This window comes from Platichthys flesus, chromosome 13 (genome assembly GCF_949316205.1).
Source record: "Platichthys flesus chromosome 13, fPlaFle2.1, whole genome shotgun sequence".
NCBI classification, from domain to species: Eukaryota; Metazoa; Chordata; class Actinopteri; order Pleuronectiformes; family Pleuronectidae; genus Platichthys; species Platichthys flesus.
This window is the reverse complement of record NC_084957.1, coordinates 284,740-311,708: the sequence shown is the minus strand read 5'-3', so window position 1 is coordinate 311,708 and position 26,969 is coordinate 284,740. Positions and strand designations below refer to the sequence as shown.

Below are 26,969 nucleotides of genomic sequence, written 5' to 3'. Positions count from 1 at the left end.
ACTGAACATGAAATGCTCAAAACAAAATCAAGCTATTAGGTAGTACGTTCATATGTTACCTGTAATCTTGGTTCCAGCCTTGGCCTCCTGAGGGACACCGACTCCATGCTCATTTTCTCCAATAATTCTCAGGTAATAGATGGCTCCTTCCTGCAAGGCTTCCACCTTGTAAGTCAGTGCACGGCAGTTGCTGGTCACAGACACCCAGGCCTTCTTACTGGCTTCACGTTTCTCAACATGATAGACCTTCACTGCATCACCACCGTCGTTCTCTGGAGCTTCCCAAGTGAGGGTTGCTGAATCCCTCGTAACTGCTGACACTTTAACATTGACAGGGGGGCCAGGAGAATCAAGCACCTTGACAACCACAGGCAATGTTGCTTTTCCCAGTGGGGATTCTATTGTGACACTGTACTCGCCGGAGTCATTTCTGCTGGACTTCTCAATGGTCAGGGAAGTGCTAGAATCTGTTGATTCAAGGGTTCCCCTGACTTTAAGATCAACACCCTCCTTGGCCCATTCCACTGATGGCACAGGTTTTCCCTTGAATGGAACATTTAGAGTAAATGCTGTGCCCTGCTTAACACTAAGTACTTTACGCATCTCAATATCAACATCAAATGATGGCTCTGCAGTTCTGTCCATTGCTACAGCTGCATCTGAATAAAGACTGCGCACACTACTGCCAACTTTGTTTAGTGCCTTGACACAGAATTCGTATTCTGTGTCAGTCTTTAGTCCTGTGATTGTGAATTCCAAGCTCTTAGTAAGAGGGATAGCTTCAACCCATCTTGCTAGTTCTTCAGGTGATTCAAGTACTTCCTCTTCCTCCTCCTCATATTCTTCCTCTTCTTCCTCTACCTCTACCTCTGGCTCTGGTTTGCGGATGTAGTCTCTGTATTCAACACTGTATCCAAGGACGGGAGCTCCACCATCATTCGTTGGTGGTTTCCAGACAATGGACACAGTGTCTTTGGTTGAACTGACAGGCTTTGGCCTGGTTGGGCGTGAGGGAACGACCAGAGGATCAGTTGCTCTAAATGTTGCAGATGGTTCACTTGGAGGACTCAGACCAGCAGCATTTTCAGCATACACTCTGAAGTCATACTCACAACCCTTGCGCAGTTTGGTTGCTACACTGGTACATTCAACAACTGGATCTCTGATCACTCTGACCCAACGCATTCCTGTCTTCTCGCGTCGCTCAATTACATATCCAGTAATTGGACTGCCTCCATCACTGGCTGGCTTGCACCAGGTGAGGGTCATTGAATCTCCAGTTATGGTTGTGACATCAACATTAGCTGGGGCAGTTGCAATAGTGTATGGATCTGTGACCTTTACGGTATCACTCTCCAGAGCCTCACCACGTCCATGCTTGTTGACAGCCAAAACCCTGAAGACATATTCATTGCCCTTTAGCAATCCGGTGACTTTGAGGTATGTTTTTGAGATGTCTTCCTTCACCAGTGTCCATGCCAAGCGACTGGTCTCACGCTTCTCAACAATGTAATGTGTGATATCAGCACCACCAATCTCCTGAGGAGGACCCCATGACAGGGTGCACTGCTCAGCTGTGAGACCTGTAATCTGCAGAGGTCCTGCTGAGGGTCCGGGCTTATCAATAATTATACAGTCTATTGGCATAGTAACTTTTCCGGCAATATTTTGTAGAGTCAGGGCATACTTTCCAGAATCTGTTCTGATGCAGTCCTTAACAATGACAGAAGTGCTGGTATCTGTAGAGACTACTTGGATTCTGGCTCTCAACTCAATATCTTTGCCATCCTTCGTCCAGGAGATGACAGGAGCAGGACGCCCGGCCAAGTCAGCATTAATCTTCAGAGTTTCACCTGCTTTCACTAACACTGTCTCTCTAAACTTTACATCCATCATGATGCGTGGTGGATCCACATCATCCTTGACAGTGATGGAACCAGTGTTGTCAGATGGTCCGCTGAACAATCCGGCTGCATTCTTAGCAATGACACGGAAGTCATACTGGCTATTTTCTGTTAGGCCTGTCACATCATAGTGGGTCTCTGGCACATTGGTAAAGTTGCACCTTGTCCAGCGTCCTTCTGGAAGATCTCTACGTTCAATGGAGTAGCCAGAAACCTTTGCTCCCCCATCATACCCTGGTTTTTCCCAAGAAAGGGAGACAGATGTTCTGGTAACAGCAGTGACCACAGGTGTGCCTGGGGGATCACATGGATCTCTGGCTGCTACAGCTTCACAAGCTTTGCTACATTTACCAATGCCAGCAATATTTTCAGCATAAACATGGTATTCATACATCATGCCCTCTTCAATTCCATTGACTTTGTATTCTGTATCTTTAATCATTCCTCTGTTCATCTTTGTCCACAGAATGCTGGAACGCTCCTTTCTCTCCAGATGGTAGCCCAGAACAGAACTTCCACCATCATTGACTGGCTCATTCCAGGTCACCAACATGTAGGACTTGGTGGCCAATTTAACTATGGGCGTGGAAGGAGGTCCAGGTTGTTTGAAGTTATACTGAGCAAAAATTCCAGGTGAATCCAGATATGTACTCTTTCCATAACGGTTGACAGCATAGATACGGAATTGGTATTCTGCACCATGTGTGAGGCGGCCAGCCTTGTAACTTGTTCTGGCAACATTACTTGCAACCATTTGCCATTCTTGTGTGTTTGTGTCTCTCTTCTCTACAATATAGTTACTGATGGAGCAGCCACCATCATAATCTGGTGGGGACCAGGACAGTGTGATGCTGTCTGAGGTCACAGCATCAACCTTAATACTATTGGGTGGACCTGGTTTATCAAGGACAACTACAGAAATATCTGTGGTGACAGTTCCTCCTGTGTTGGCCAGGGTGATAGCATATTTGCCAACGTGTTCTCTGCTAGCTTCTTTGAGGAGTATTTTGGATGAGGTTGCAGTGTTTAAGATGGTGACTGATGATGTTTGTTTTAAAGGAAGACCATCTTTCTTCCAGGCTACAACAGGCTTTGGCCTGCCTCTTACAGGAACCTCAAGAGTGAGGTCATCCCCAGCCTTCACACTGTATGTAGTAAAAAGTAAGTTAACTGAGGGCTCAATTGCAACATCCTTTGCAACCACAGGCAAGCCCAGATCCTTCGGCTCACTCTTTCCTTTCTCGTTGATTGCAACAACTCTGAATAAATAGACTTCATTAGGAGTCAGATTAGGAATATTTGCTTCAGGCACCTTGACTGTGCAGGCTGTGCCCCATTTATCTCCACTCTTGGGCATAAATTCTACATTGTAACACATAACCTTGCTTCCACCATCATGAGCAGGTTTGCTCCATGCCAATGATACGCTGGTCTTTGTCAAATCTACAAGGGTAACCTTGCTTGGTGGCAGAGGTACCTCAGATACTTTGATTTCTTTGGTTTCAACCATCTGTCCTAGGCCATATTCATTAGCAGCACAGACTCTGAAGTAGAAAGTTCCACCCTCAGGTAGCTCTTCAATCTTAAATGAGTTGGCTATGCAATTGCTGGTTACGGTAGTGTAGGCCTTCCTGACAGACTCTCTCTTCTCTACAATGTAGTTTGTGATTTTAGATCCACCATCAGTGAGTGGAGTATCCCAGGCAAGAGTCACTGAATCCTTCTTGAGCTCCTTCACACCAAAGTTTTGTGGTGCGCTTGGTGAATCCAAAATTCTCACTGCAACAAACGCTGATTTTGTACCACTGCTGTTCTCCAGGGAAAGCGAGTATTTCCCACTGTCAAAGCGGTTGACGTTGTCAATAACAAGCATCGTGTAAGAACTGGTTGTGTCGATTGCGGCACGCTCTGTGAGAGTACTCTCAACTTTTTCCCATTTAACCGCAGGTTCAGGCCGTCCTCTAATGGCGACAAACAGACGCAGAGTTCCACCAGCACGGACAGATACCACTTTTCTGAGAGCAGCATCCAGTTCAATCTCTGGTGCTTCCACTCTATCAGATGTAAGCACAGTGCCACTGACATTAGCAGCCTCCCCAACACCCTCAGAATTGATAGCACAGACACGGAACTGGTACTCTCCGCCCTCCTTCAGGTCTGTGATGGTGAGTTTAGTGGCTTGAATACCAGTGGGTGGAGTGCAAATAGTCCATTCTTTTTCAGTTGGTGCCTCTACTGCTGGTGCTACTTCTGCCTCCTCTGTTGATTCAGGTACTGGTGTATACTCCCTCATTTCAACAAGGTAGCCCTTGATGTATGCGCCTCCATCAAAGTCAGGTTTCCCCCATGACAAAGACACGGAAGACTTAGTGTAGTCTGTAACTTTAGGATGGTGTGGAGGTGCAGGGGGTGTTGTAGCATCACATGCTCTGTAGGAGAGGGACAGTTCACTGAGGTCACCTATTCCAGCCTGATTTTCAGCAGCAACATGGTACTCATAGAAGTGATCCGTCATCAGACCTGTGACCTTGAAGTGGGTGTCCGTCAGCTTTTGTCTGTTGCATTTTGTCCACCTTACACTATCTTTGTCACGTTTTTCCAGGTGGTAGCCTTCAATATCAGCTCCACCATTCTGTTCTGGAGTGGTCCATGACAGAACCATTGAGTCCTTTGTGATCTGACTGGCTTCGGGAGTTCCAGGGGCACTGGGTGGCTTGTACGGATTGCATGCAATTGTGGGTTCACTTTCCAGACAATCACCAATACCATATTTGTTCACTGCTCTGACTCTGAAGATATATTCATTTCCAGGGAGCAAATTTTTTACTTTATGGTACAGACCCTTGATATTTGGTGCGGCCACTGTCCATGACAACCTGCTAGTCTCCCTCTTCTCCAAGACGTAGTGAATGACACTGGCCCCACCATCCAGAGCTGGCTCAGACCAGGAAAGGATACACCTGTCAGCCAGGACCCCTGTCACTTTCATGGGTCCAGTGGGTGGACCTGGTTTATCAAGAACTTTGACAGTGATAGGGAAGGTTTTGGTACCACCTAGATTTTTGAGCACAAGGTCATAGTGACCACTGTCAAGCTTGGTTACATCCTTAATGGTCATGGCTGCACGCTTCTGTGTAGTTTTCAGTTCAATGCGCAGGGCTTTATCCATTTCCTTGCCCTCTTTTAGCCAGGCAACATCTGGAAGTGGTTTTCCATGAATGTCTGCATCAAGAACCAAGTGTTCTCCAGCATTAACAATAATGACATCCTTGTATTTGGGATCCATTGAAGCCGTTGGTGGTTCAATTTCATCAGTAGCAGTAATAGGACCAGAGCTGTCGGATGGTTCACTGAAGACTCCTGCTGCATTTCTTGCAATAACTCTAAATTCATATTGCTCCTTCTCTGTCAGACCAGTGGTGGTATACTCAGTCTCAATTATATTAGTGAAGTTAGATCTGACCCAGCGTCCATCGGGGGAGGAAACATCTTTCCTTTCTACAATATATCCATTTACTTTGCTGCCACCATCGTACTGAGGTTTGGTCCACTGAATCTTGATCAGATTCTTACAAATAGAAACAGCTTCCGGAGCACCTGGAGGATCACATGGGTCACGAGCCACAAAGGACTCCGACACTTTACTGCATCTACCAATACCAACAATGTTTTCACCATAAACTCTGAATTCGTATCCGATACCCTCCTCGAGATTACAGATCTTGAACTGAGTATCAGTGATGAGAGTCTTGTTCAGTTTGTTCCACAGGATGCTGTTTCTCTCTTTGCTTTCCAGATGGTAACCAATGACTGAACTTCCACCATCATTGACTGGCTCATTCCATTCAATGATCATCATTTCCTTTGTTGCGGATTGGACATGTGGTGTTCCAGGAGGCCCTGGTGTTTTGTATGGATATTGTACGACAATGGACTTGGAGTCCAGGGAAGCACCTTTTCCATATCTGTTTTCAGCTATAATTCTGAACTGGTATTCAGCACCAGTCTTCAGCTTGGTGACTTTGAGGGCGGTTCTAGCAAGCTGTGTGGTGACTGACTGCCATGTTGTGGTGGTCGTATCTCTCTTCTCTACAATATAGTTCTTCACTTGGCATCCACCTGTGTACACTGGAGGCTCCCAGGCAAGATGGACAAAGGTGTTGCTCACTTCAACTATCTTGATTGGACCCGTTGGTGCACCGGGCTTGTCAAGGATAATGACAGACACATCCTCAGTGATTGTACCAGCAGCATTGGTCGCTGTTATGGAGTATTTTCCTAAGTCATCTTTGCATGCCTCAGTAATCTGAATTGCTGTTGTTGCTGGAGTGTTTACCACATTGATTCTGGATGTCACCTTTAAAGGCTCACCATCCTTGGTCCAGGTGACTCTAGGTTTGGGCCTGCCAAGCACAGGGAATTCCAACTTCAGGTCCTTTCCAGACAAAACACTGTAAGTGTTGAATTGCATCTTAATGCTTGGCTCCACAGTCATGTCACTGGCAATAACAGGTGCAGCAAGTGCCACTGGTTCACTCTTACCCTTCTCATTGTAAGCAATAATACGGAATAGGTATGCTGTCCCAGCTGTGAGTCCTTTGGCAGTGCCCTCACATGTCTTTGTATTTGTTGCAACTCCCCACTTATCTGTACCCTTAGGCTGCATCTCAATTAGGTAGCCACCAATTCTACTGCCTCCATCATGCTCTGGTTTCTCCCATGCCAGTGAGGCACTGGCCTTGGTGACATCAGTGAGGAAGACTTTTCTAACAGGTTGTGGGACCTCAGAGGCTTTGGAAGCTTGCTTTGTTTCAACAGCTTGGCCGACCCCATAGTCATTCTCAGCCATGACTCTGAAGTAATACATAGCACCTTCAATTAGGTTCTCAACTTTGAATGTTGTCTTGGTGCATTTAGCGGACACATTTGAATATGCTTTTTTGGTTGATTCACGTTTGTCAATGACATAGTTCTTCGTTTTGGAACCCCCATCAATCAGTGGAACATCCCATACAAGAGTGACAGAGTCCTTTTTCACATCTTTAACCACAAGATTCTGTGGGGCTCCAGGTGTATCCAGGACTTTGACGACAACAAACTCAGACACAGAGCCACTGCTGTTGGTCAGACTGAGGCTGTATTTTCCTGAATCACTCCTATCACACGAGTCAATGGACAGCTGTGTGAAGTTTGGAGCCTTCTCCAGCACTGCTTTGTCAGTCAGGGCTCCCTCATCCTTAGTCCATCTAATCTCAGGTGTTGGCCTGCCCTTAAATGGAATATGGATTCTAACAGATCCACCGGCTTTCACAGTGATGCCCTTCCTCAGCTCAGAGTCCAAGCGGATTTCTGGTGGGTCCACTCTATCCTCTGGCTTTGCTGTTCCAGAGAGCACTGCTGGTTCACCAACTCCTAGTTTGTTCAGAGCACACACCTGTATCTTGTATTCCTGACCCTCAGTAAGTTTGGTAATTTCAAATTTGTTGACACGTAGGCCAGTGGGGGGAGTAACCATGGCCCATTCTTCCTGCTCAGCCTTGCAGACTTCAACAATGTATCCTTGAATGGCACTGCCACCATCAGCCAGAGGCTTACCCCATGCCACTGTTAGGGAACTCTTTGTGGAGTCAATTACATTCACATATGCGGGGGCTCCAGGTTTGTACTTGGGATCACAGGCCTTGTAGTTTGAACTTGGAAGGCTTGGTTCTCCCATTCCAACAATATTCTCTGCAGCTACTCTGAACTCATACTCGTGGCCTGTGGTTAATCCTGTAACTCTGAAGGAGAGGTCCGTGACCTTCTGCCGATTGCATCTGGTCCATTTGATACCACTTCTGTCCTTCTTTTCGATTAAGTAATTGGTAATCTCACTGCCTCCATCACTCTCAGGGGCAGACCAACTAATGGTCATGCTATCATGAGCAATGTTTGATACATCCTCAATGTGAGGTGGACCAGGAGGAACAAATGGTGTCCTCATAATCACTCCACCAGATCCAAGTGGCTCACTGATACCGTAACTGTTAACAGCCATGACACGGAACATGTACTCATTACCTTCCAGTAATTTGGTGACTTTATAGGATGTGGTCTCACAGATGTTAGAAACTACAGTCCAAGCTAGACGGCTGGTTTCTCTTCTCTCAATGATGTAATGTTTAATAGGACTACCTCCATCATGAAGAGGGGCACGCCACACCAGTGTGCATCTGTTTTCAGCTACTCCAGTGATGTGAAGGGGTCCCTCACATTGGCTAGGTCTATCCAGGACCACAACCTTAAATGGCACAGTCTCACTGCCAGCCTCATTTGTCAGTTGGAGTGTGTACATTCCACCATCAATCCTTATGGCGTCCTTGATGAGGATCATCGCATGGTTTTCTGTGTTTTTAATCTCGAGTCGGAGCGTATTCTCAATTGGTTTTTCATCCTTGTACCACTGGATTGTAGGCAGTGGCTTTCCTCGGACATCTGCATCAAGCTTGAATGTCTCTCCAGCATTGATTATAATGGTCTTGGTGAATGCAGGGTCAATGGAGAACTTGGGTGCCTCCAGCTTGTCACTTGCAGTGATTGGTCCACTGTTGTAGGACGGCTTGCTGATGGTGCCAACAGCATTTTTAGCGATGACTCTGAAGTCATACTGAGCATTTTCAGTCAGTCCTGTCACAGTAAACTGTGTCTCAATCACATTAGTGAAGTTTGCCCTGCCCCACCTGCCCTCTGGCAGGTCCCGCTTCTCCACAGTATAGCCAGTTATATTACTGCCACCATCATATTCAGGCTTAGTCCACTGAATGACGATGGTATCTTTGGTGACATGGAAGGCCTCTGGTGTACCAGGTGGATCACATGGGTCACGGGCTATAGAGCCCTCTGAGATCTTACTACACCTGCCAATACCCACAATATTTTCAGCATAAACTCTGTATTCATACTCAACACCTTCCTCCAATGGATGACTCTTGAAGATCGTATCGTGAATTAGTGTCTTGTTGATCTTGACCCAGAGAATACTATTCCTCTCTTTTCTTTCAAGATGATAGCCAAGAACAGTGCTGCCTCCATCTGTGACAGGCTCATGCCACTCAACAACGTGGTGGTCCCTTGAAAGAGAGGAAATGAAGGGGGTGCCTGGCGGGCCTGGCTCTCTGTATGGGTATTGAGCGACCACAGCAGATGAATCCAGGCCATGACTCTTGCCATAGCGGTTTTGAGCAATGATCCTGAACTGGTACTCTGCTCCTGTCTTCAGTCTAGGCACTTTAATGGAGGTTCTGGCATAGTTGATGCTAACGTTTTCCCATGTTGGAGTAGTAGTATCTCTCTTTTGCACAATGTAGTTTGAAATCTGGCAGCCACCATTGTGTTTAGGTGGGTCCCATGAAATAGTGATACTCTGTGTTGTGATTTCATCGAACCTTACAGGGCCGGATGGAGGGCCAGGTTTGTCAAGCACAATGACTTCAACAGTTGTGTCTTTCTTTCCAGCTGAATTAGCAACATTTATACTGTACATGCCACCATCATCCCCTGCAGCCTCCTTAATGCTAAGTGTTGTATCTCTGGGTGTATTGAGAGTATTGACTCTGGTGGTGAACTTCATAGGAGCTCCATCTTTAGTCCATGTGACTGTTGGTTTAGGACGTCCAAAGATAGGAATTTCAATCTTCATGTCTTTGCCAATATGGACACTATAGCTGCTGAATGCGGGACGAACATCAGGCTCAAACACCAAATCCTTTGTCATGACTGGACCCGCAAGGACTTTGGGGTCACTCTTGCCCTTATCATTAATTGCAGTAACTCTGAAGAGGTACTCCTCCCCTGGGTTGAGATTGGGAACAGTAGCCTCCATTGTCTTAAAAGTGTTAACACCAGACCATTTCTCCTGGCCCTTAAGTTGCACCTCGAGCAGGTACTGGATGACTCTGCTACCACCATCATACTCGGGCTTCTCCCAAGCCAAAGAGATGCTTGTTTTTGTTTGGTCTGTAACATTCAAGGTCTTTGGTGACTGTGGCACCTCTGACACCTTAAGAGCGTCTGCAGTGGCTGCAGGCAGGCCAACACCATGTGCATTCTCAGCAATGACACGGAAGAAGTAACTACAACCTTCCTGGAGTGGCTCAATCTTCCATGCAAGAGCATGACAATTTGTTACAACAGCTGAAAATGTTTTTCGTGTGCTTTCTCTCTTTTCAACAATGTAGTTCTTGATCTTGGACCCACCATCTAACATAGGTGGTGCCCATGCCAGTGTCACTGATTGATTTGTAATTTCTATCACTTTCAGGTTAACAGGAGCACTAGGTGTGTCGAGAACACGGACAACAACAAATGCGGACTTGGTTCCACTGGCGTTTGAGGCAGTGACGGTGTATTTTCCACTGTCAGTTCTGCTCATGTTATCAATTACAAGGGATGTGTAACTGCTGGTCACCTCAAGCTGAGCAGTCTCTTTAAGGGCAGCTTCATCCTTATCCCACGTGATGGTAGGAGTTGGCCTTCCCTTAATGGGGATAAACAGCCTAAGGGAAGCTCCAGCTTTAATAATTACAATCTTCCTCATTTCTGGGTCAATGTCAAGGTCTGGCTCTTCTGTCCTGTCGAGGGCAACAACAGCTCCAGAGACATCAGCATTCTCACCAACTCCAACTTTGTTAATGGCACACACTCTAAGCTTGTAGGCCTGGTTTTCTTTCAGATTTGCAACTTCAAATTTGGTCTTCTTGACACCGGTTGGTGGTGTGCACATTGTCCACTCCTCAGCAGGTGCATCTGTGGCAGGTGCCTCTGCAGCTTGGGCTTCAGCAGATGCCTCATCTAGCACTGCTGGTATTGTAGTAGTGCAGCACTCAACAATGTATCCCTGAATCTCACAGCCTCCATCACAGACAGGCTTACCCCATGACAGGAAAACTGATGTTTTAGTTGTGTCAGTAACTCTTGGATTGTGTGGTGGGCCAGGTCTGAAAATGGGATCAAGAGCTTTGTAGAATACTGTCGGGGAGCTTGGCTCACCAACACCAACAGCATTCTCAGCAACAACTCTGAATTCATAACTGTGGTTTTCCAGGAGTCCGGTCGGCTTGAAAGTCAAATCAGTGACTGTTTGTCTGTTGCATCTGGTCCATCGTACTCCTTCTTTGTCATGTTTCTCAATTATGTATCCAGTGATAGGACTGCCCCCATCTTCAGAGGGAGCCTCCCAAGTGAGCATCATTGAATCTTTCTTAATATCCGAAACTTCTAAGCTCCTGGGAGACCCCGGGGGTAAATAAGGATCTTTGATTATGGCAGCAGAAGAAGCAAGTGGTGCACCCACTCCAAACTGGTTGACAGCACGGACTCTGAAGATGTACTCATTTCCTTCCAAGAGCTTAGTGACCCTTAGACAAATATTTTCTACCTTGGGGTCTACAACAGTCCATACTAATCTGCTTGTCTCTCTCCTCTCCACCAAGTAGTGAGAGATCTTGCTACCACCATCTTGCATTGGTGGTTTCCATGCAAGGCAGCATCGGTCTTTGGATATCCCTGTAACAACAAGAGGTCCTTGAGGTTCTCCAGGTTTATCTAGAACAACCACATTGACCTGCACAGCCTTTTCACCTCCCGGATTTTTCAATAGCAGCGTATACTGGCCTCCATCTGAAAGTTTTGCTTCCTTGACAGATATATAAGCCTTGGTGGTTGTGTTCTTAATTTCTCTATGAATAGTGTTGCCCAATTCCTGATCTCCCTTCATCCAGTGGATAGAGGGTAGTGGTTTGCCGTGAACATCTGCATCAATCTTGAAATTTTCTCCTGCATTAACCATAATGATCTGTGTGTACTCTGGGTCAATGCTGATACCCGGTGGTTCAATCTCATCCCTTGCAGTGATAGGGCCAGTGCTGTAAGAGGGCAAACTATAAACCCCGGCGGCATTTCTGGCAATGACACGGAACTCATACTGATTGTCCTGTAGAAGTCCAGTTGCAACATATTCTGTCTCAATGATGTTCGTAAAGTTAGCCTTCTGCCAACGACCTTCAGGTAACTCTTTCTTTTCCACAATGTAGCCTGTAACCTTTGCACCTCCATCATACTCGGGCTTGGTCCAAACAATGGTCAAAGAGTCTTTGGTGATCTTTGTTGCCTCTGGGGTGCCAGGAGGATCACAAGGATCTCTAGCAATATGACCCTCGGACACTTTGCTAACTTTGCCTATTCCAACAATGTTTTCAGCATAAACTCTGTATTCATACTCCATCCCTGCTTCCAAACCACTGGTCTTGAAGGTTTGGTCAGTAATAATAGACTTGTTGAGTTTGACCCACATAATGCTGTTCCTCTCTTTTCGCTCAAGATGATAGCCCAAGATAGAGCTTCCGCCATCGATAACAGGTTCGTTCCAGATCACAACCATGCTGTCCTTGGTCCAGGCTGCAATGGATGGTGTTCCTGGGGGCCCTGGGAGCTTGTATGGATATTGTGCAACAATACTATCTGACTGAAGAGTTGGGCCTTTTCCATATCTGTTTTCTGCTGTGATTCTAAACTGGTACTCAGAGCCAGTCTTCAATCGGCCTGCCTTGATTTTTGTCCGTGCAAGGTTAGGTGAAACAACCATCCAGTTAGTTGTGGATGTGTCTCTCTTTTCCACAATGTAGTTTTTGATGGTGCAACCACCATCATATTCTGGTGGGTTCCAGGAGATAGTTACACTGTCAGAGGTGACCTCCTCTACCTGAACTGGACCACCTGGCTGGCCGGGTTTGTCAAGAACAACAATGCCAATGATTGCAGTTGTCTCTCCTGCTGTGTTGCTAATAGTAATGAGGTATTGTCCGACGTCATCTTTGGTAGCCTCTTTTATTTTGAGGTTCAGCAACGTGTCTGTTGAACTAAAGTTGACTCTGGTAGTTCTCTTCATAGGCTGACCGTCCTTTACCCAGGATATAGCTGCTTTGGGACGTGCAACATATGGAACATCCACTGTCAAGTCTTCTCCTGCCAACACACTAAATGTGTTGAACAACATTTTGGCAACAGGTGCAATCACAAGATCTTTGACAATCACAGGCACTCCAATTTGACGTGGGTCACTTGTACCCTTCTCATTTCTTGCTGCTACACGGAACATGTATTCTTCACCTGCATTAAGTCCACTAATTGTAGCTTCTGTTTCCTTTACAATCACAGCCTGGGTCCACTTGTCAACACCCTTAGGCTGGATCTCAACAACATAACAGCCTATTCTGCTGCCACCGTCATGCTCTGGCTTCTCCCAAGAGAGAGTCACACTATTTTTGGTAACATCCTTAAGAGAGACTTTGCGAGGTGGCTGTGGTTTTTCAGACACTTTAACTGATTCACCGGTCTCAATGGGTAGACCAACGCCATATTCATTCTCAGCCAGAACTCTAAAGTAATAGTTGCATCCTTCCAGGAGGTGGTCAACTGTGAAGGTGGTATGGTGGCAGAGAGCATTGACTGTGGCATATGCTTTCCTTGTGGACTCACGTTTTTCAACAATATAGTTCTTAATCTTTACTCCTCCATCATTCACTGGTGGATCCCAAGTCAGAGAGACAGCTTCTTTTGTTACAGCAGTAATCTTCAGGTTCTGTGGGGCACTAGGTGTATCAAGCACCCTCACTTGGACTGTAACTGTCTTGGAGCCAGAACTGTTTTCAACTGTAAGATTATATTTTCCACTGTCAAATCTGTTGACATTTTCAATTACAAGTGATGTATATGATGTTGTGCTGTCAATGGTTGCCCTCTCAATAGCCTCACCATCTCCTTTGGTCCATTTAGCTTGAGGACACGGTCTGCCTCTGATAGGCACAAAGAGTCGGAGAGAGCAGCAAGCTCTAAGACTGACAACTTTGCGAAGATCAGCATCCAAATTAATTTCAGGTGGGAGGAGCCTGTCCTCTGCCTTGGCATTGTCAGGTACAGATGCTGCCTCTCCAATTCCTTCACTGTTGAGAGCAGAAACGTTGATCTTGTACTCCTGGTTCTCTTTCAGGTTAATAATGGTGAATGAGGTGGCTAGGAGACCTTCTTTGGGTGTCACAATGGTCCATTCCTCCTCCTCCTCCTTTTCAGATGGGATGCAGGTTTCTACTATGTAGCCAGTGATGTCAGAGCCTCCATCGTATAAAGGTTTGTTCCAGGCAACAGTAATTGAGGACCTGGTTGTGTCTAGGATTCTAGGGTTGCATGGAGGCCCTGGTATGTAGAGTGCATCCGTTGCCTTGTAAAATGGACTGGAGACACTGTGTGTGCTAACTCCAGCAGCATTCTCTGCAATTATTCTGAATTTATATTCATGTCCGACAACAAGGCCTCCTGCCCTGAACTGAAGATCTTTGACCTTCCTCTTGTTGCATTTGACCCAGCGGAGGCCTATTTTGTCTTTCCTTTCAATATTGTAGTTAGTGATGGGAGTTCCGCCATCACTCTTGGGAGCTTGCCACATAACAACCATTGAATCTTTAGTGATAGCTGTCACCTCAGGATTCTCTGGAGGATCTGGAACCACATATGGGTTGTCTGCAACAGTGGATTCTGAATCAAGAGACTCGCCAACTCCGTATTTGTTCACTGCCATAACTCTGAAGATATATTCATTCCCTTTGAGCAGCTTCGTCACCGTATGTTGTGTTACTTTCAGGTCTGAAGCCACATTAGTCCAAACCAGTCTGCTTGACTCCCGTTTTTCGATCACATATCCTTCAATCTTGGCACCACCATCATCTGCAGGTGGAGCCCAGGTCAGTACGCAGTTATCAGCTGTGACATCAGTTACCTTAAGAGGTCCAACAGGTGGCCCTGGTCTGTCAAGCACTTTAACATTAAAGATGTGCTTTGCAAATCCACCAACATTAGTGGCAGTCAAAACAAATTCTCCACCATCTGATCTGATAGAGTCCTTGTTGGTCAGCGTGGTTGTCAGTTCAGTGAACTTAACGCCCAGTTTCATTGTGTTCTCAACCTCTTTTCCATTCTTGGTCCAAACCATAGATGGTGTTGGCTGACCAGCTATGTCAGCATCAAGCTTGAAGGACTCTCCTGCCTTTAGGGGAACAACATCTTTGAAGATGGCATCAACCATAATGCGTGGCTCAATTACGTCATCTGTGCACATGATTGGGTCTGAAGGCTCAGATGGAATGCTAACTGCTCCTGCGGAGTTTCTGGCTATGACACGGAACCCGTAGGACGCATCTTGAGTCAGTCCACTGACAGTGAATGCCGTCTCAATGATGTTGGTGAAATTGGCTCGGCTCCAGCGTCCAGTCGGCAGTTCTTTCTTCTCCACTGTGTAGCCAGTGATTTTGAATCCACCATCATACTCAGGCTTTGTCCACTGAATAGTGATGACATTTTTATTGACAAATATTGGTAGAGGTTGGCCTGGTGGGTCTACTGGGTCCAAGGCCAGTATTGCTTCGGAGGCCTTGCTGGGCTTACCAATGCCTGCCATGTTTTCAGCCATGACACGGAATTCATAGGCTCCTCCAGCTTCAAGCCCGGTTGATTTAAAGATATTTCCTTTCACAATAATCTTGGTGATCTTTTGCCATGTAATGCTGCTTCTTTCTTTCCTTTCAACATGATAACCAATGACCTCATTTCCACCATCAGACACAGGCTCATTCCAGCCTATTGTTATAGAGTCCTTGGTGAATGAAACAACATTTGGAGTACCAGGGGGTCCTGGGGCTTTAAATGTATAAGCTGCCACCACAGCCTCTGAGGTGATGGGAGGTCCAACACCGTATCTGTTCTTAGCCTTTACCCTGAATTGGTATTCTGAACCAGTGGTTAACCGAATGGCTTTGAACATGGTACGGATGATAGTAGAAGACAGCTCGGTCCACGTTTGGGAAGTTGTATCTCTGATCTCAACCACATAATTATTAATTGGAACACCTCCGTCATTCTCAGGAGGGTCCCATGCAAATATGCAATTTGTACGGGATATTTCCACAATGTTAACTGGTCCCTTGGGTGGCCCAGGTACATCATGTACTTTCACAGTGATGTTATCTGTCACAGAACCAACAATGTTCTTTCCTGTCATGGTGTATACACCACTGTCTGCTCTATTGCATTCATTGATGCTAAGGATAACAGTAGCAGAAGTGGTTTCCACATTGGTTCTCTGTGTGAGCTTCAGGGCTGCACCATCCTTCTGCCAAGAGACAGTTGGTCTAGGACGTCCCATAACTGGGATTTCTACTTTGATTTCATCTCCAGCTTTAGCAATAACAGTCTTATGACACACGCCGCGCAGGTCAAACTCAGGCACTATTGTGGAATCCCTAACAACTATGTGTTTGCTCTCACGTGGGGTGCTTCTGCCCGACAGGTTGACAGCCATTACTCGGAAAATGTACTCCTCATTCTCATTCAGATTTTTTACTGTGAAATCCATGCACTTGGCTGTTGTTACATGGGCCCACTGATCAGTTCCCTTCTTCTGGGCTTCCAGGACATATCCTGTAATTCTGCTTCCACCATCGTGCTTGGGTTTAGTCCATGCCAGGCTCACAGAAGTCTTGGTGATATCAGTAGGAATAATACTCTCTGGAGGAGTTGGTGCCTGGGATGCACGGATTGGATCTGCAGTTTCGACTGGTTCACCAATACCATACTCGTTCTCTGCAGATACTCTGAAATAGTACTCACAGCCTTCACCCAGTTCACTGATCCTGACTGAAGTGTGTGGGCAATTTGTAATAGCAGTAGCAAAGGCCTTTCGTGTTGATTCTCTCTTCTCGATGACATAGCTTGTGATCTTGGCTCCACCATCAATGAGAGGCATCTCCCACTGGAGAGTAATGCTGTCTTTGTCAATCTTGATTGGTTTTAGATTTAGTGGGGGTCCAGGAGAATCCAGAACTCTCACATGTATATCAGCAGTCTTCTTACCACTTGAGTTTTCAAGAGTAAGCTGATATTTGCCTGCATCAATCCTTGAACTCTCAGGAATGATCAGCATTGTAAATGATTCAGTGCTGTCAATGACTGCACGTGGGACAGGGCCACCTTCCTTAGTCCAGCTGACTGTTGGTGTAGGACGTCCCTTGATTGGCACAAAGAGGCGGATGGAACAGCCAGCCCTAACGACGAGGGTTCTTCTCAGCTCAATATCTAGCTCCAAGTCTGGCTCAGCTGCACGCTCCACAATGTCCATCAGTTCCTGAGTTTCGGCAGGTTCACCTGCCCCCTTAGCATTCACAGCACTAATTCTAAAGTGGTATTTTACACCGGTGTCCAGCTCGGGAACAACAAATTCGGTTATTCTAAGTAGAGATGAAGGGGTATCCTTGACCCATTCTTCTGAGCCTTCCTTCTTGTGTTCAATAACATATCCAGTGATGTCACAACCGCCGTTATCGAGAGGTTTTCCCCAGTTCAGGGTGGCAGTGGTCTTTGTTGTGTCTGTGACTCTTGGATTGACTGGAGGTCCAGGCAAATCTACCAAATATAAAAAATAATTGGTTAATCTTTTAAAACTGAATACAACATTCTGTAAATACTGCTTCATTTAATTATCTGAACATAATTGAATAATTGAATGTGTGTGTTTTATGGCCAGTGTTTTGTTTACAGATTAAATACTTTTTTACTTACACACAGCAACTATTGTTCTAACAGGCATAGATGTTTCACTTGGCTCTCCAAAGCCAGCTTTGTTCTCAGCAAAAACACGGAACTCATACTCCAGGCCTTCAGTCAGACCAGTGACTTCATAACTGAGCTCAGCAATAGATTTCTTTGAGGCCCTGATCCATCTCATAGCCTTTTTCTCCTTCTTCTCAATACAATAACCTATGATATCACTTCCGCCGTCCTCAGTTGGTCTCCTCCAGGTGACAGTGGCGGAATGTCCATCCACTTTCTCAACCTCTGGTTTGGATGGTGGACCAGGAGGCCCTAAAGGTTTTGATAAAAGAAACACATGAATAAATCTTACTTGTACATATTCTTCCAGTGATTAATAAACCCAAATTTAGAATGAAAGAGTCAGTAAAGAATATAAACTGTGCATACCAAATCTATCAACCATCTTGACGGCCTCAGAGTGAGATGGCTCACTAGCACCATACTGGTTCAGAGCAGAGACTCTGAAGAAATACTCATTGCCCTGGATGAGCTTGGTGGCTACATAGTGACAGTCAATGACCTTTTCTTCCAGAACAGTCCAGAGCAGGCGGCTGGTCTCCCTCTTCTCCAGGGTGTAATATTTGATAGGAGAGCCTCCATCCTCATTTGGAGCTGCCCATGTAAGTGTGACCTTTTCAGAAGAGACACCAGTGCATTCAATAGTCCCAGGAGTACCAGGAACATCCAGAACTTTGACCTTGACAGTTTCCTCCTTTACACCGAAGGGGTTGCTGGCAGTTATGATGTATTCCCCTGTGTCCTTCCTGCTGGCATATTTGACGGACAGAGTAGAGGAAGTTGCAGTGGTCTCAATATGAACGAGGTCCGAGGGTTTGAAGTACTTTCCTCCCTTTGACCAGCATGAGGTTGGAGCAGGTTTGCCATCTATGCTTGTGGCAGTAATGACAATGGTATCTCCAGCTCGGACAGTCAGACCCTCTAACACTTGAGCATCAATAGTAATGGTTGGTGCCGCTGTTGGAGGAAATAGGAACCATTTAATTATTCAAGCAGTATACAGAGTCTCTACCTCAGTGGAACATTGTCTCACTGATGGTTTTAACAGTGTTTTATGCGCTCATCTCACCATATTCATCTCTGCAGATGATTGTATCTGTCTGCTCGGAGGGTGGGCTAAGAGCACCAGCTGCATTCTTCGCCCTGATCCTAAACTCATATTTGCAGCCCTCCTGCAGTTCGGTGACAGTAAATGCAGGATCCACAACATTCACATTATTGGCCTTGACCCAGATCTTAGACGGTAGGTCGCGCCTCTCAACAATGTAGCCAGTCAGCCTGTGGCCTCCATCGAACTGTGGTTCCGTCCATTGGAGTGTCACGGAGCTCCTAGAGATGCTGATGACATCAGGTTTACCAGGAGCATCTAAAGATATGGATATAAAGATGAATGCAGTTTTGTACATTTGCACAATTTGTAATTTATTATATTTGAAAGCCACTTTTATAAGTTTTACACCCACCAATGGGATCCAGGGCCACCTGTGGATCAGTGGGAGCACTGGGTCTGCCAATGCCAGCCAGGTTGATTGCCATGACTCTGAACTCGTACTCCAAGCCTTCAGTAAACCCGGTGACTTTGTGTTCCCTCATCTTCAAGGCAGCTGGGCTCGCCCTCTTCCACAACATACTGTTCCTCTCTTTGAACTCAACATGGTAACCTGAATGTAGTACCCAAGGTGTAGAAGAAAAACCATAATAAGTTCACATGGCACACACAGATCATATAAATATCAATTAAAGTTTTATAGTGAAGATAAAATGCTTGTCAAATAATACAAGAAGTAACATAGTTATAGAGTAACTACAATATAGTGTTCAAGAATACTCTACCTGTGATGGGAGATCCTCCTGTCTTCCTGGGGTCGGACCAGGCCAGATAAGCTGAGTTGTGACGCATGCTCATGACCTGAGGAGGAGGAGGAGCATCAGGAACATCTGTGGAAAAACAGTGAAAATACAACAGTCAGAAAAAACTCAAATTCAACACTTTAACATTGTTAGCCTATTCAATATATTGCATGGGATGGTAACTCACTGAATGGATGTTTAGCAACAATGGGCTCAGACTTGAGTCCTTCTCCAAACCCATATTTGTTCTCAGCACAGACTCTGAAGATGTACTCTGTGCCTTCATGTAGACCGGTCACTCTCATGGTGTTGGTCTCCACAGAGGAGGACACAGTCACCCACATATTGGTAACGAAGTCTCTCTTTTCCAGGACATAGTTGGTGATCTCTGAGCCACCGTCGTCCTTGGGAACGCCCCACCTCAGTGTGGCGCCATCGGCAGTAACCTCTTTGAACTTAATGGGTCCAATAGGGATGCCAGGTTTACCCACCACCCTAAAAGGAGACAGGTAAAATACAATACATTGCTCATACTTTTGTAATTTAGTTAATTATTACCAGTATTTTCCAAGCAACATATTTGTTATGTTGTATTACATGCCCTGGTATAATTTGATCTCTACCTGATGAATATGGTGGACTCCTTGCTCCCAGCACTGTTTCTCAGGGTGATGGTATACTTGGAGGCATCACTCCTCTGACAGTCCCTGATCAGGAGGGTGGTGTTGACCGCAGAGGACTCGGCACACACTCGGCCAGTGTCTGTCAGATCTTCATCATCTCCCTTCTTCCAGGAGACCTTGGGTGTAGGTTTGCCAATGATTGGGATCTTCAGACGGACGGTGCTGCCCTCCTTGGCAATATAGCACATGTTGGGAAGCTCCCTCAAGTCACAGCTTGGAGGAACTGCAGACGTAAAGAAAAAATTATTTTAAAAATATATAATAAACTAATTTCTTAATAGCTTTCTGTCTGAAAGTTTCATAAATAAAAAGACTTACTGATCTGGTCCTTAGCAACCACTTTCAGCTCCTTGGCAGAACTCTCTCCTGAGTCATTAACAGCCTTGACTCTGTAATTGTACTCTCTGTCCTCCACCAAGTCCTTGGCGCTGTATTGCATATTCTTGGACCTCATTAGCTCCTTGTACTTGTCATCACCATTGAGAACCTCCACCAAATAGCAGGTAATGCGACTGCCACCATCGGTAAGTGGTTTCTTCCAGCTTAGGGTGCAAGAGTGTTTAGTTACCAGCAGGGTCTTGAAGTCCATGACAGGCCCAGGCTCCTCTGAGAAAAGTGATTATGAACAAAGTGAGAGTATTATTTGCTAGATCATTAATCAAAGGACATCAACAACTAAATCTGCTATCGTCCAACTCACCTGTTGCTCTGACTGAATCGGCTGTTTCGCAGAACTCTCCAGTACCAAGCTGGTTGACTGCTGACACTCTGAAGTAGTAGGATCGTCCAGCATCCAGGTCTGGCACCTTGAATTCTGTCTTTGTGCAGTTGTCGGAGACGATGGACCAGGACTTCCTCTCAGTATCACGCTTCTGCACTATGTAGTGGGTGATTTCGTGGCCACCATCAATCATAGGAGGGTCCCAGTAGATGGAAGAACTGTCTTTGGATGTCTCCTTCACCACCAGGTTGGCTGGAGGTCCAGGAGTGTCTGTTGAAATACAACAAAACTTTCAAAATGTATCAACTTAAGCCCAATTTTCATTTCATGTATCAGCTTAGTGCTGTTTCTGAGTAGTTCATGTCCTTCACTAACCTATAACCTTGACAACAATGGTGTACATCTTCATGCCAGCCGCACTCTCCAGGTTCAGAATGTATTTGCCACCATCATATCTGTTGACATTCTCCACCATCACCATGGTGTCAGTGTTAGTGGACTTGATGATGATGCCTTGGCGGTCCTTGAGGTTGGTGTTCATTTTGGCCCAGGTGATCTTGGGAGTGGGACGACCCTTGATGGTGGCCTGCAGCCTCATTGTGGTGCCAGCGCGCAGCTCCAAGAGCGTCTTTAGCTCTGCACTCAGCTCCGCCTCTGGAAGAACTACAACAAAACACACAGAGGACAGTTTTAGAAATTACTTATTATGACTGCAAAGACCTGAAGTCGATAGAGAGCCTGTTAATTCAAACACGGTCTCAGTGACCAGGCTAACATGATGTTAGAAAGCTCAAATTATTTAGTTAGTTTTCATAATCTTACATAAACCAGCTAACTATGAATAAGTCGCACTATGGACGGATGGACAGACAGAGGGACGGACAACCCAAAACATAATGTCTCCGGGCAGAGGCAAAGTAACGTTTTGATGAATAAAAACTTAAAATCTTGTAAATTTAATAAATGAAAATGTTTGTATATGTACCAATGATGTCCTTGGCAACATGTTTGCCAGGTACTTCAACTGGCTCGCTGAAGCCAACCTTGTTGACGGACGTGATGCGACACTGGTACTCAGCCTTGTCAATGAGGTTTTGAATGACATAGCTGGTGTCTTGCAGGTTCCTGGGAACGTTGCAGCGGATCCAGTCTTTTGTATCAGTTCGCTTGCACTCCACCAAGTATCCGATGATGGGGCTTCCACCATCGTTGGCAGGGGCAGTCCAGTTGAGACTGATGGCGCTTTGGGAGGTGTCCTTCACACTGGGATTCACAACAGGGCCAGGCGGAGCTGGGGAAGAGCACATTAATCCAGTTTAAGTTACATCTAGGATTGTGCACTACATGCAATACCTTCTTAAGCTATAACTGTGTAAGATTTTCAGAAATGATGGGACTTACTGATGGGGTTCTGTGCAGTGGTGCCAGCAGAGGGTTCGCTGGGTTTGCCAAGCCCCGCAATGTTGAGGGCAGTGACTCTGAACTCATACTCAGCTCCCTCTGTGAGGCCTGTAATATCAAGGGTCCTCTCTGTCAGAGGCTTCCTGCTCAGCTTTGTCCAGTGCAACTCCATTGCCTCTTTCTTTTCCAGCATGTAGCCCAGGACGATGGACTTTCCATCATCAGCAGGCTCCTTCCAGCTCACAGTCATACGATCTTTGGTCACGTTGGTGATCACTGGGGCCTCACAAGAACCAGGGACAGCTGTTGGTGAAACCAGAGTTCAGTTGTTCAAGTTTGAAATTACATCAAAATTGTAGCACTACTTGCTACAGTTCTTGACTGACCAGACAAAATGCTGCTAAGGACTTACTAAATGGGTTCTTGGCAATGACAGGGTTTGTTATGATGTGGTCTCCAACTCCCCACATGTTCTCAGCACGGATTCGGAACTGGTACTCGTGACCATCGATCAGCTTCTCAACGTTAAACTCAAGGACATCACCCTTGATCTTGGTGGAGACCTGGGCCCAGTTAGGTCTGCTGGTCTCACGCTTATCCACAATATAGCCATTGATGGGGGCACCACCATCTTTCAAAGGTGGCTCCCACGACAGTTTCATACTGGTGGCCAACACCTCAGTGTATTTGGCACTAACAGGAGGGCCAGGCACGTCTAAGGACACAAAATATTCATGGCATAAGCCAACTGAACACAACATGCTGAATGGTGAAGCTGTGGGTACATGATGTAGAATACAGTTGACAGATTATTAAAGTTTAATCTTGTTAAGAGAAAACATCCCGAGAGAAAAGAGGCCAGTACTCACCCAGAACGTTGACTTCAATCTCAGCAGTCTTGGAGCCACTGGCGTTCTCAGCCAGGATTGTGTAAGTCCCTGTGTGTTCCTTGGTGACTCCTGTCATCTCAAGCTGGAAGTGATTCCTCTGCTGGGTGATGACCTGGCCTTCGCCTGACTTCAAGCTGTCGTCACCTTTCTTCCAGGTCACTCTGGGCAAGGGCTTACCAAACACCTCAGCTTCCAGGAGGACTGTGGCTCCAGCCTTCACCTTAAAACCTTTTTGCATCCTGGCATTGAGCTCCACTCTGGGAGGAACTGTGTGAAAAGACAAGATAAATTAGTGTTATGCTCAGCTCTACTTTCTTTTAAAGTCAAATCTTTTGGTGGTAAACCTTATAACACAATAACTTTGTTAAATAAAAACCTCACCGTTCTCAGCACAGACCAGGACAGGGTCTGTGGGCTCAGATGGTTTGCTTATGTTGACAGCAGTTTTGGCAATGACTCTGAACTGGTAGTCCAGATCTCTCTCCAGACCAGTAACCGTATACTCCTCCCTTGGTACATTCTGACTGCTGGTGTTGCAGCGGATCCAGGTGTCTCCTGGCACTCGCATAACCTCAACATAGTAGCCAATTATCTTACTCCCGCCATCATTCTTCGGACGGGTCCAAACCAGAGTGACAGAGTTCTTGGTTACATCCAGGATCTCAGGTTTACCTGGCGTGTCTGTGACACAAAGAAAACATGAGCAGAAGTTAAGAAAAGTAAATAAAATGTATAAAAAAGATTGTTGCATAGGTGCTGGAAGCAAACATACCAATGGGTGTTCTGGCAGTGACAAAGTCAGTCTTCTTGCTTGGTTTGCCCTGGCCTGCACGGTTGATGGCGGACACTCTAAAGGTGTATTCCAGGCCCTCAATGAGGCCGGCACATGGGTACTCGGTGGTGCGGACAACTGTGTCATTGGCCTTCACCCACAACAGGCTGTTCCTCTCCTTACGTTCAATGTAGTAACCTGTGATGGGACTGCCTCCATCACTCTCTGCCTTATCCCAGGCCACGAACATGCAGTCCTTGTTGGTCTTGTTGATGCGGCAGTTGAGGGGCTCACTGGGGACAACTTGTGACAACAAAACAGACAAATTGATGTAAAAAAACATTCAACTTTAGACTTACGGGCTTGTATCTAAATCGAGTAAAATATTTAATTTAAAGCTACCGAAGGGGAACTTGGCAACCATCCTGTCAGACTGAATGGGGTCCGACACGCCAAAGCGGTTCTCAGCACGAATGCGGAAGAGGTATTCTTTTCCAGGAATGAGTTTTCCAAGCCTGCAATTGGTCTTTGGACAGGAAGAGAGAGCCGTCATCCAGTCACCTCTGCTCACATCACATTTCTCTACCACATAGTTGGTGATGTTGGTTCCTCCATCCTCCAGTGGTTTGTTCCAGGACAGGGAGCAGGCATCAGAGTCGATGTCGCTGATGACCACGGGGCCTTCAGGTGGACCGGGGATATCTGAAACACAAAGAAGTCAGATAAGTCATTTTTCTATTGCAGAGTGTCAAAATGTAAATTACTTCAATTTCCCACATGCGGATGACACAGACCTCTGATGATGATCTTCAGGGACTCCACCACCTTTGCAGAGCTGTTCTCAGCCATCAGACTGTACTCGCCACTGTCAGTCCTGGAGACATCTTTGATGATCAGGACACATAGGTTACCAGACTGGTGCACTGCCAGACGACTGGATGGGACAACCGCATCTTTACTACGCATCCACTTGCAAACTGGGGAAGGTTTTCCAGAAACCAGAGCCTCCACTCTGAGCTTAGCTCCGGCTCTGGCGCTCACCATCTCCGGCATGACAATTTTTGGTTCCACTGCAGGTCAAGACATGAGAAGTTACAGACTATCTGGGGGAGCTATCTTGAGGTGTATCGTGGGATAATGGCCAAAACTATGTCTTAATGATCCCTTATTAATCAGACAAAACAACTTACACATCTGTTCCTTGATCTCGACTGGCTCCCTTGTCTCTGTGAATGAGCTTACGCCCATGATGTTCTTGGCAGCTACCCTGAACTTGTACCTCTTGCCCTCCTTCAGGCCACTGATGCTGATTGTCAGACCTTTCACAGTTGTGTATGCATTCCACACCTCCTTTTCAGGCTCTTCCTCCTCTTTTTCCTCTTCCACTGGAGGTGGAGGAGGTGGTGGAGGAGCCTCCTCTCCTTCTGCAAGCTGTGGCAAATTGAGCATTGTAGATTAATGACTCATATCTCACATTTATACAATAATAAGAAAGAAGGTTGTGCTGCAAAATTATATGAGAGCGTGAATGTCTGGCAAATCAAGTTAGGGTATTTTGATCACACAACAAACCTCCAAAGGTGCTGGAGCTGGTGGAGGAGGTTTGACCTCAATATATTCAATTATGTAACCATCGATCTTCGCACCACCGTCGCTCGCAGGCTTGACCCAGCCAACTGTGGCGCTGTTCTTAGTGATCTCCAGAACCTCGATCTTTTCACAAGGATCTGGCTTGCCTGAAAAAACAAAATCAGATAGGTGTGTTTAAATGTTTGAGATGACTGATGAACAAGAAAAGAAACAACTGAGCACAGTGAGCAGCTGTATGAGTTCTAAGGCCCGGTGTCCTGTGATGAGGAGATGATACTTACTGACAGGATCAGAAGCCAGGTAGGACGTGGGTGTGGCTCGGGGAACACCAGAACCATACTCATTGACAGCTGTGACTCTGAAGTTGTACTCAGTTCCAGGAACCAGGCCACTGACTTTGAAGGGAATCTTGTCCCCTTGAACTTCAGCCTTGACAGTTGCCCATGTCTTACGATCAATCTCACGCTTCTCAACAATATAATGAGTGACATCACTTCCACCATTGCTCTCCGGAGGACTCCAGGACAACACGGCGGATGTCTGTTTGATGTCAGTCGCTTCCAGATTCATTACAGGTCCAGGAGTGTCTGTCAGAAACGAATAGATGATGACATTTAGATTTTGTTGAGATTTTGTTTGATTGAACTGAAAATGGCCCATTTTGTGATTTGAACATTAATTACTCAAAAAAAGCATAGGTTACCTAGAACCTTAACGTTGACAAACACAGCCTTCTCCCCAGCACGGCTCTGCAGAGTCAGGGAATATTTGCCCGTGTCGTCACGTGTGCTGTCGGCGATGACCATGAAGGTCATAGTGTCGATGATGTCAACTTTTCCCCTCCTGAACACGTTGTCAATGCCCATTCTTCTCCAAGTTACTTTGGGATGTGGTCTGCCTCTAATGGTGGCACACAGCCTGATGGGACAGCCAGCTCTTACTGTCAGTCCCTGCTTTAGGTTAGCATCCAAGTCAATCTCTGGTGCCTCTGTTGGTAAAAGAGTGTAGGTGTCAGTAGTCAAACTCAAAAGCTAATGTGATCTAGTAGTTTTCACATTAGAGTTTCCACACGATCCCAGGTACACTTGAGATGTCACTTGGTTTCTGTAAAAACAACGAAAATTGAATGAAGTCCTCACCTAGAATCTCTCTGGGGATGACAGCACCCTCGAGGTTGCAGGGCGGGCTCATGCCCACCTGGTTCTGAGCTGACACTCTGAATTCATAGACAAGCTTCTCATCCAGACTTGTGACTGTGAACTCACACACGACCAGCTGAGCTGCTACGTTACACCTCTTCCAACCATCATCTCCTTTCTTGGCAGCTCCCTGCATCTTCATCTCCACAACATAGCCAATAATGGGAGCTCCACCATCAGATAAAGGCTTGGTCCAGCCTAGGGTGAAACTTGACTTGGTGCTGTCTAGGACTTTCAAGTTGGTTGGAGGGGCAGGAGGTTCTGT

At 46.1% G+C, this 26,969-nt stretch overlaps 1 protein-coding gene across 2 annotated transcripts in view; it reads right to left on the bottom strand.

Annotated features, from left to right (window-relative positions):
- ttn.1 (titin, tandem duplicate 1) overlaps positions 1-26,969 on the bottom strand; it is a 153,251-nt gene that overhangs the window by 25,921 nt on the left and 100,361 nt on the right. For both annotated transcript variants that reach the window (XM_062402149.1, XM_062402150.1), the window contains 24 exons: positions 26,645-26,965; positions 26,209-26,493; positions 25,787-26,092; positions 25,488-25,651; positions 25,106-25,346; positions 24,710-24,985; positions 24,318-24,617; positions 23,916-24,218; positions 23,525-23,824; positions 23,123-23,410; positions 22,666-22,968; positions 22,254-22,556; positions 21,838-22,143; positions 21,228-21,515; positions 20,832-21,122; positions 20,450-20,737; positions 20,072-20,354; positions 19,636-19,943; positions 19,431-19,535; positions 19,061-19,258; positions 18,667-18,963; positions 17,967-18,554; positions 17,547-17,849; positions 60-17,390 (listed from right to left, as the gene is read on the bottom strand). In XM_062402149.1, the coding sequence (XP_062258133.1) occupies positions 60-17,390; positions 17,547-17,849; positions 17,967-18,554; positions 18,667-18,963; positions 19,061-19,258; positions 19,431-19,535; positions 19,636-19,943; positions 20,072-20,354; positions 20,450-20,737; positions 20,832-21,122; positions 21,228-21,515; positions 21,838-22,143; positions 22,254-22,556; positions 22,666-22,968; positions 23,123-23,410; positions 23,525-23,824; positions 23,916-24,218; positions 24,318-24,617; positions 24,710-24,985; positions 25,106-25,346; positions 25,488-25,651; positions 25,787-26,092; positions 26,209-26,493; positions 26,645-26,965 (23,976 nt within the window). The remainder of the gene's footprint in view (positions 1-59; positions 17,391-17,546; positions 17,850-17,966; positions 18,555-18,666; positions 18,964-19,060; positions 19,259-19,430; positions 19,536-19,635; positions 19,944-20,071; positions 20,355-20,449; positions 20,738-20,831; positions 21,123-21,227; positions 21,516-21,837; positions 22,144-22,253; positions 22,557-22,665; positions 22,969-23,122; positions 23,411-23,524; positions 23,825-23,915; positions 24,219-24,317; positions 24,618-24,709; positions 24,986-25,105; positions 25,347-25,487; positions 25,652-25,786; positions 26,093-26,208; positions 26,494-26,644; positions 26,966-26,969) is intronic.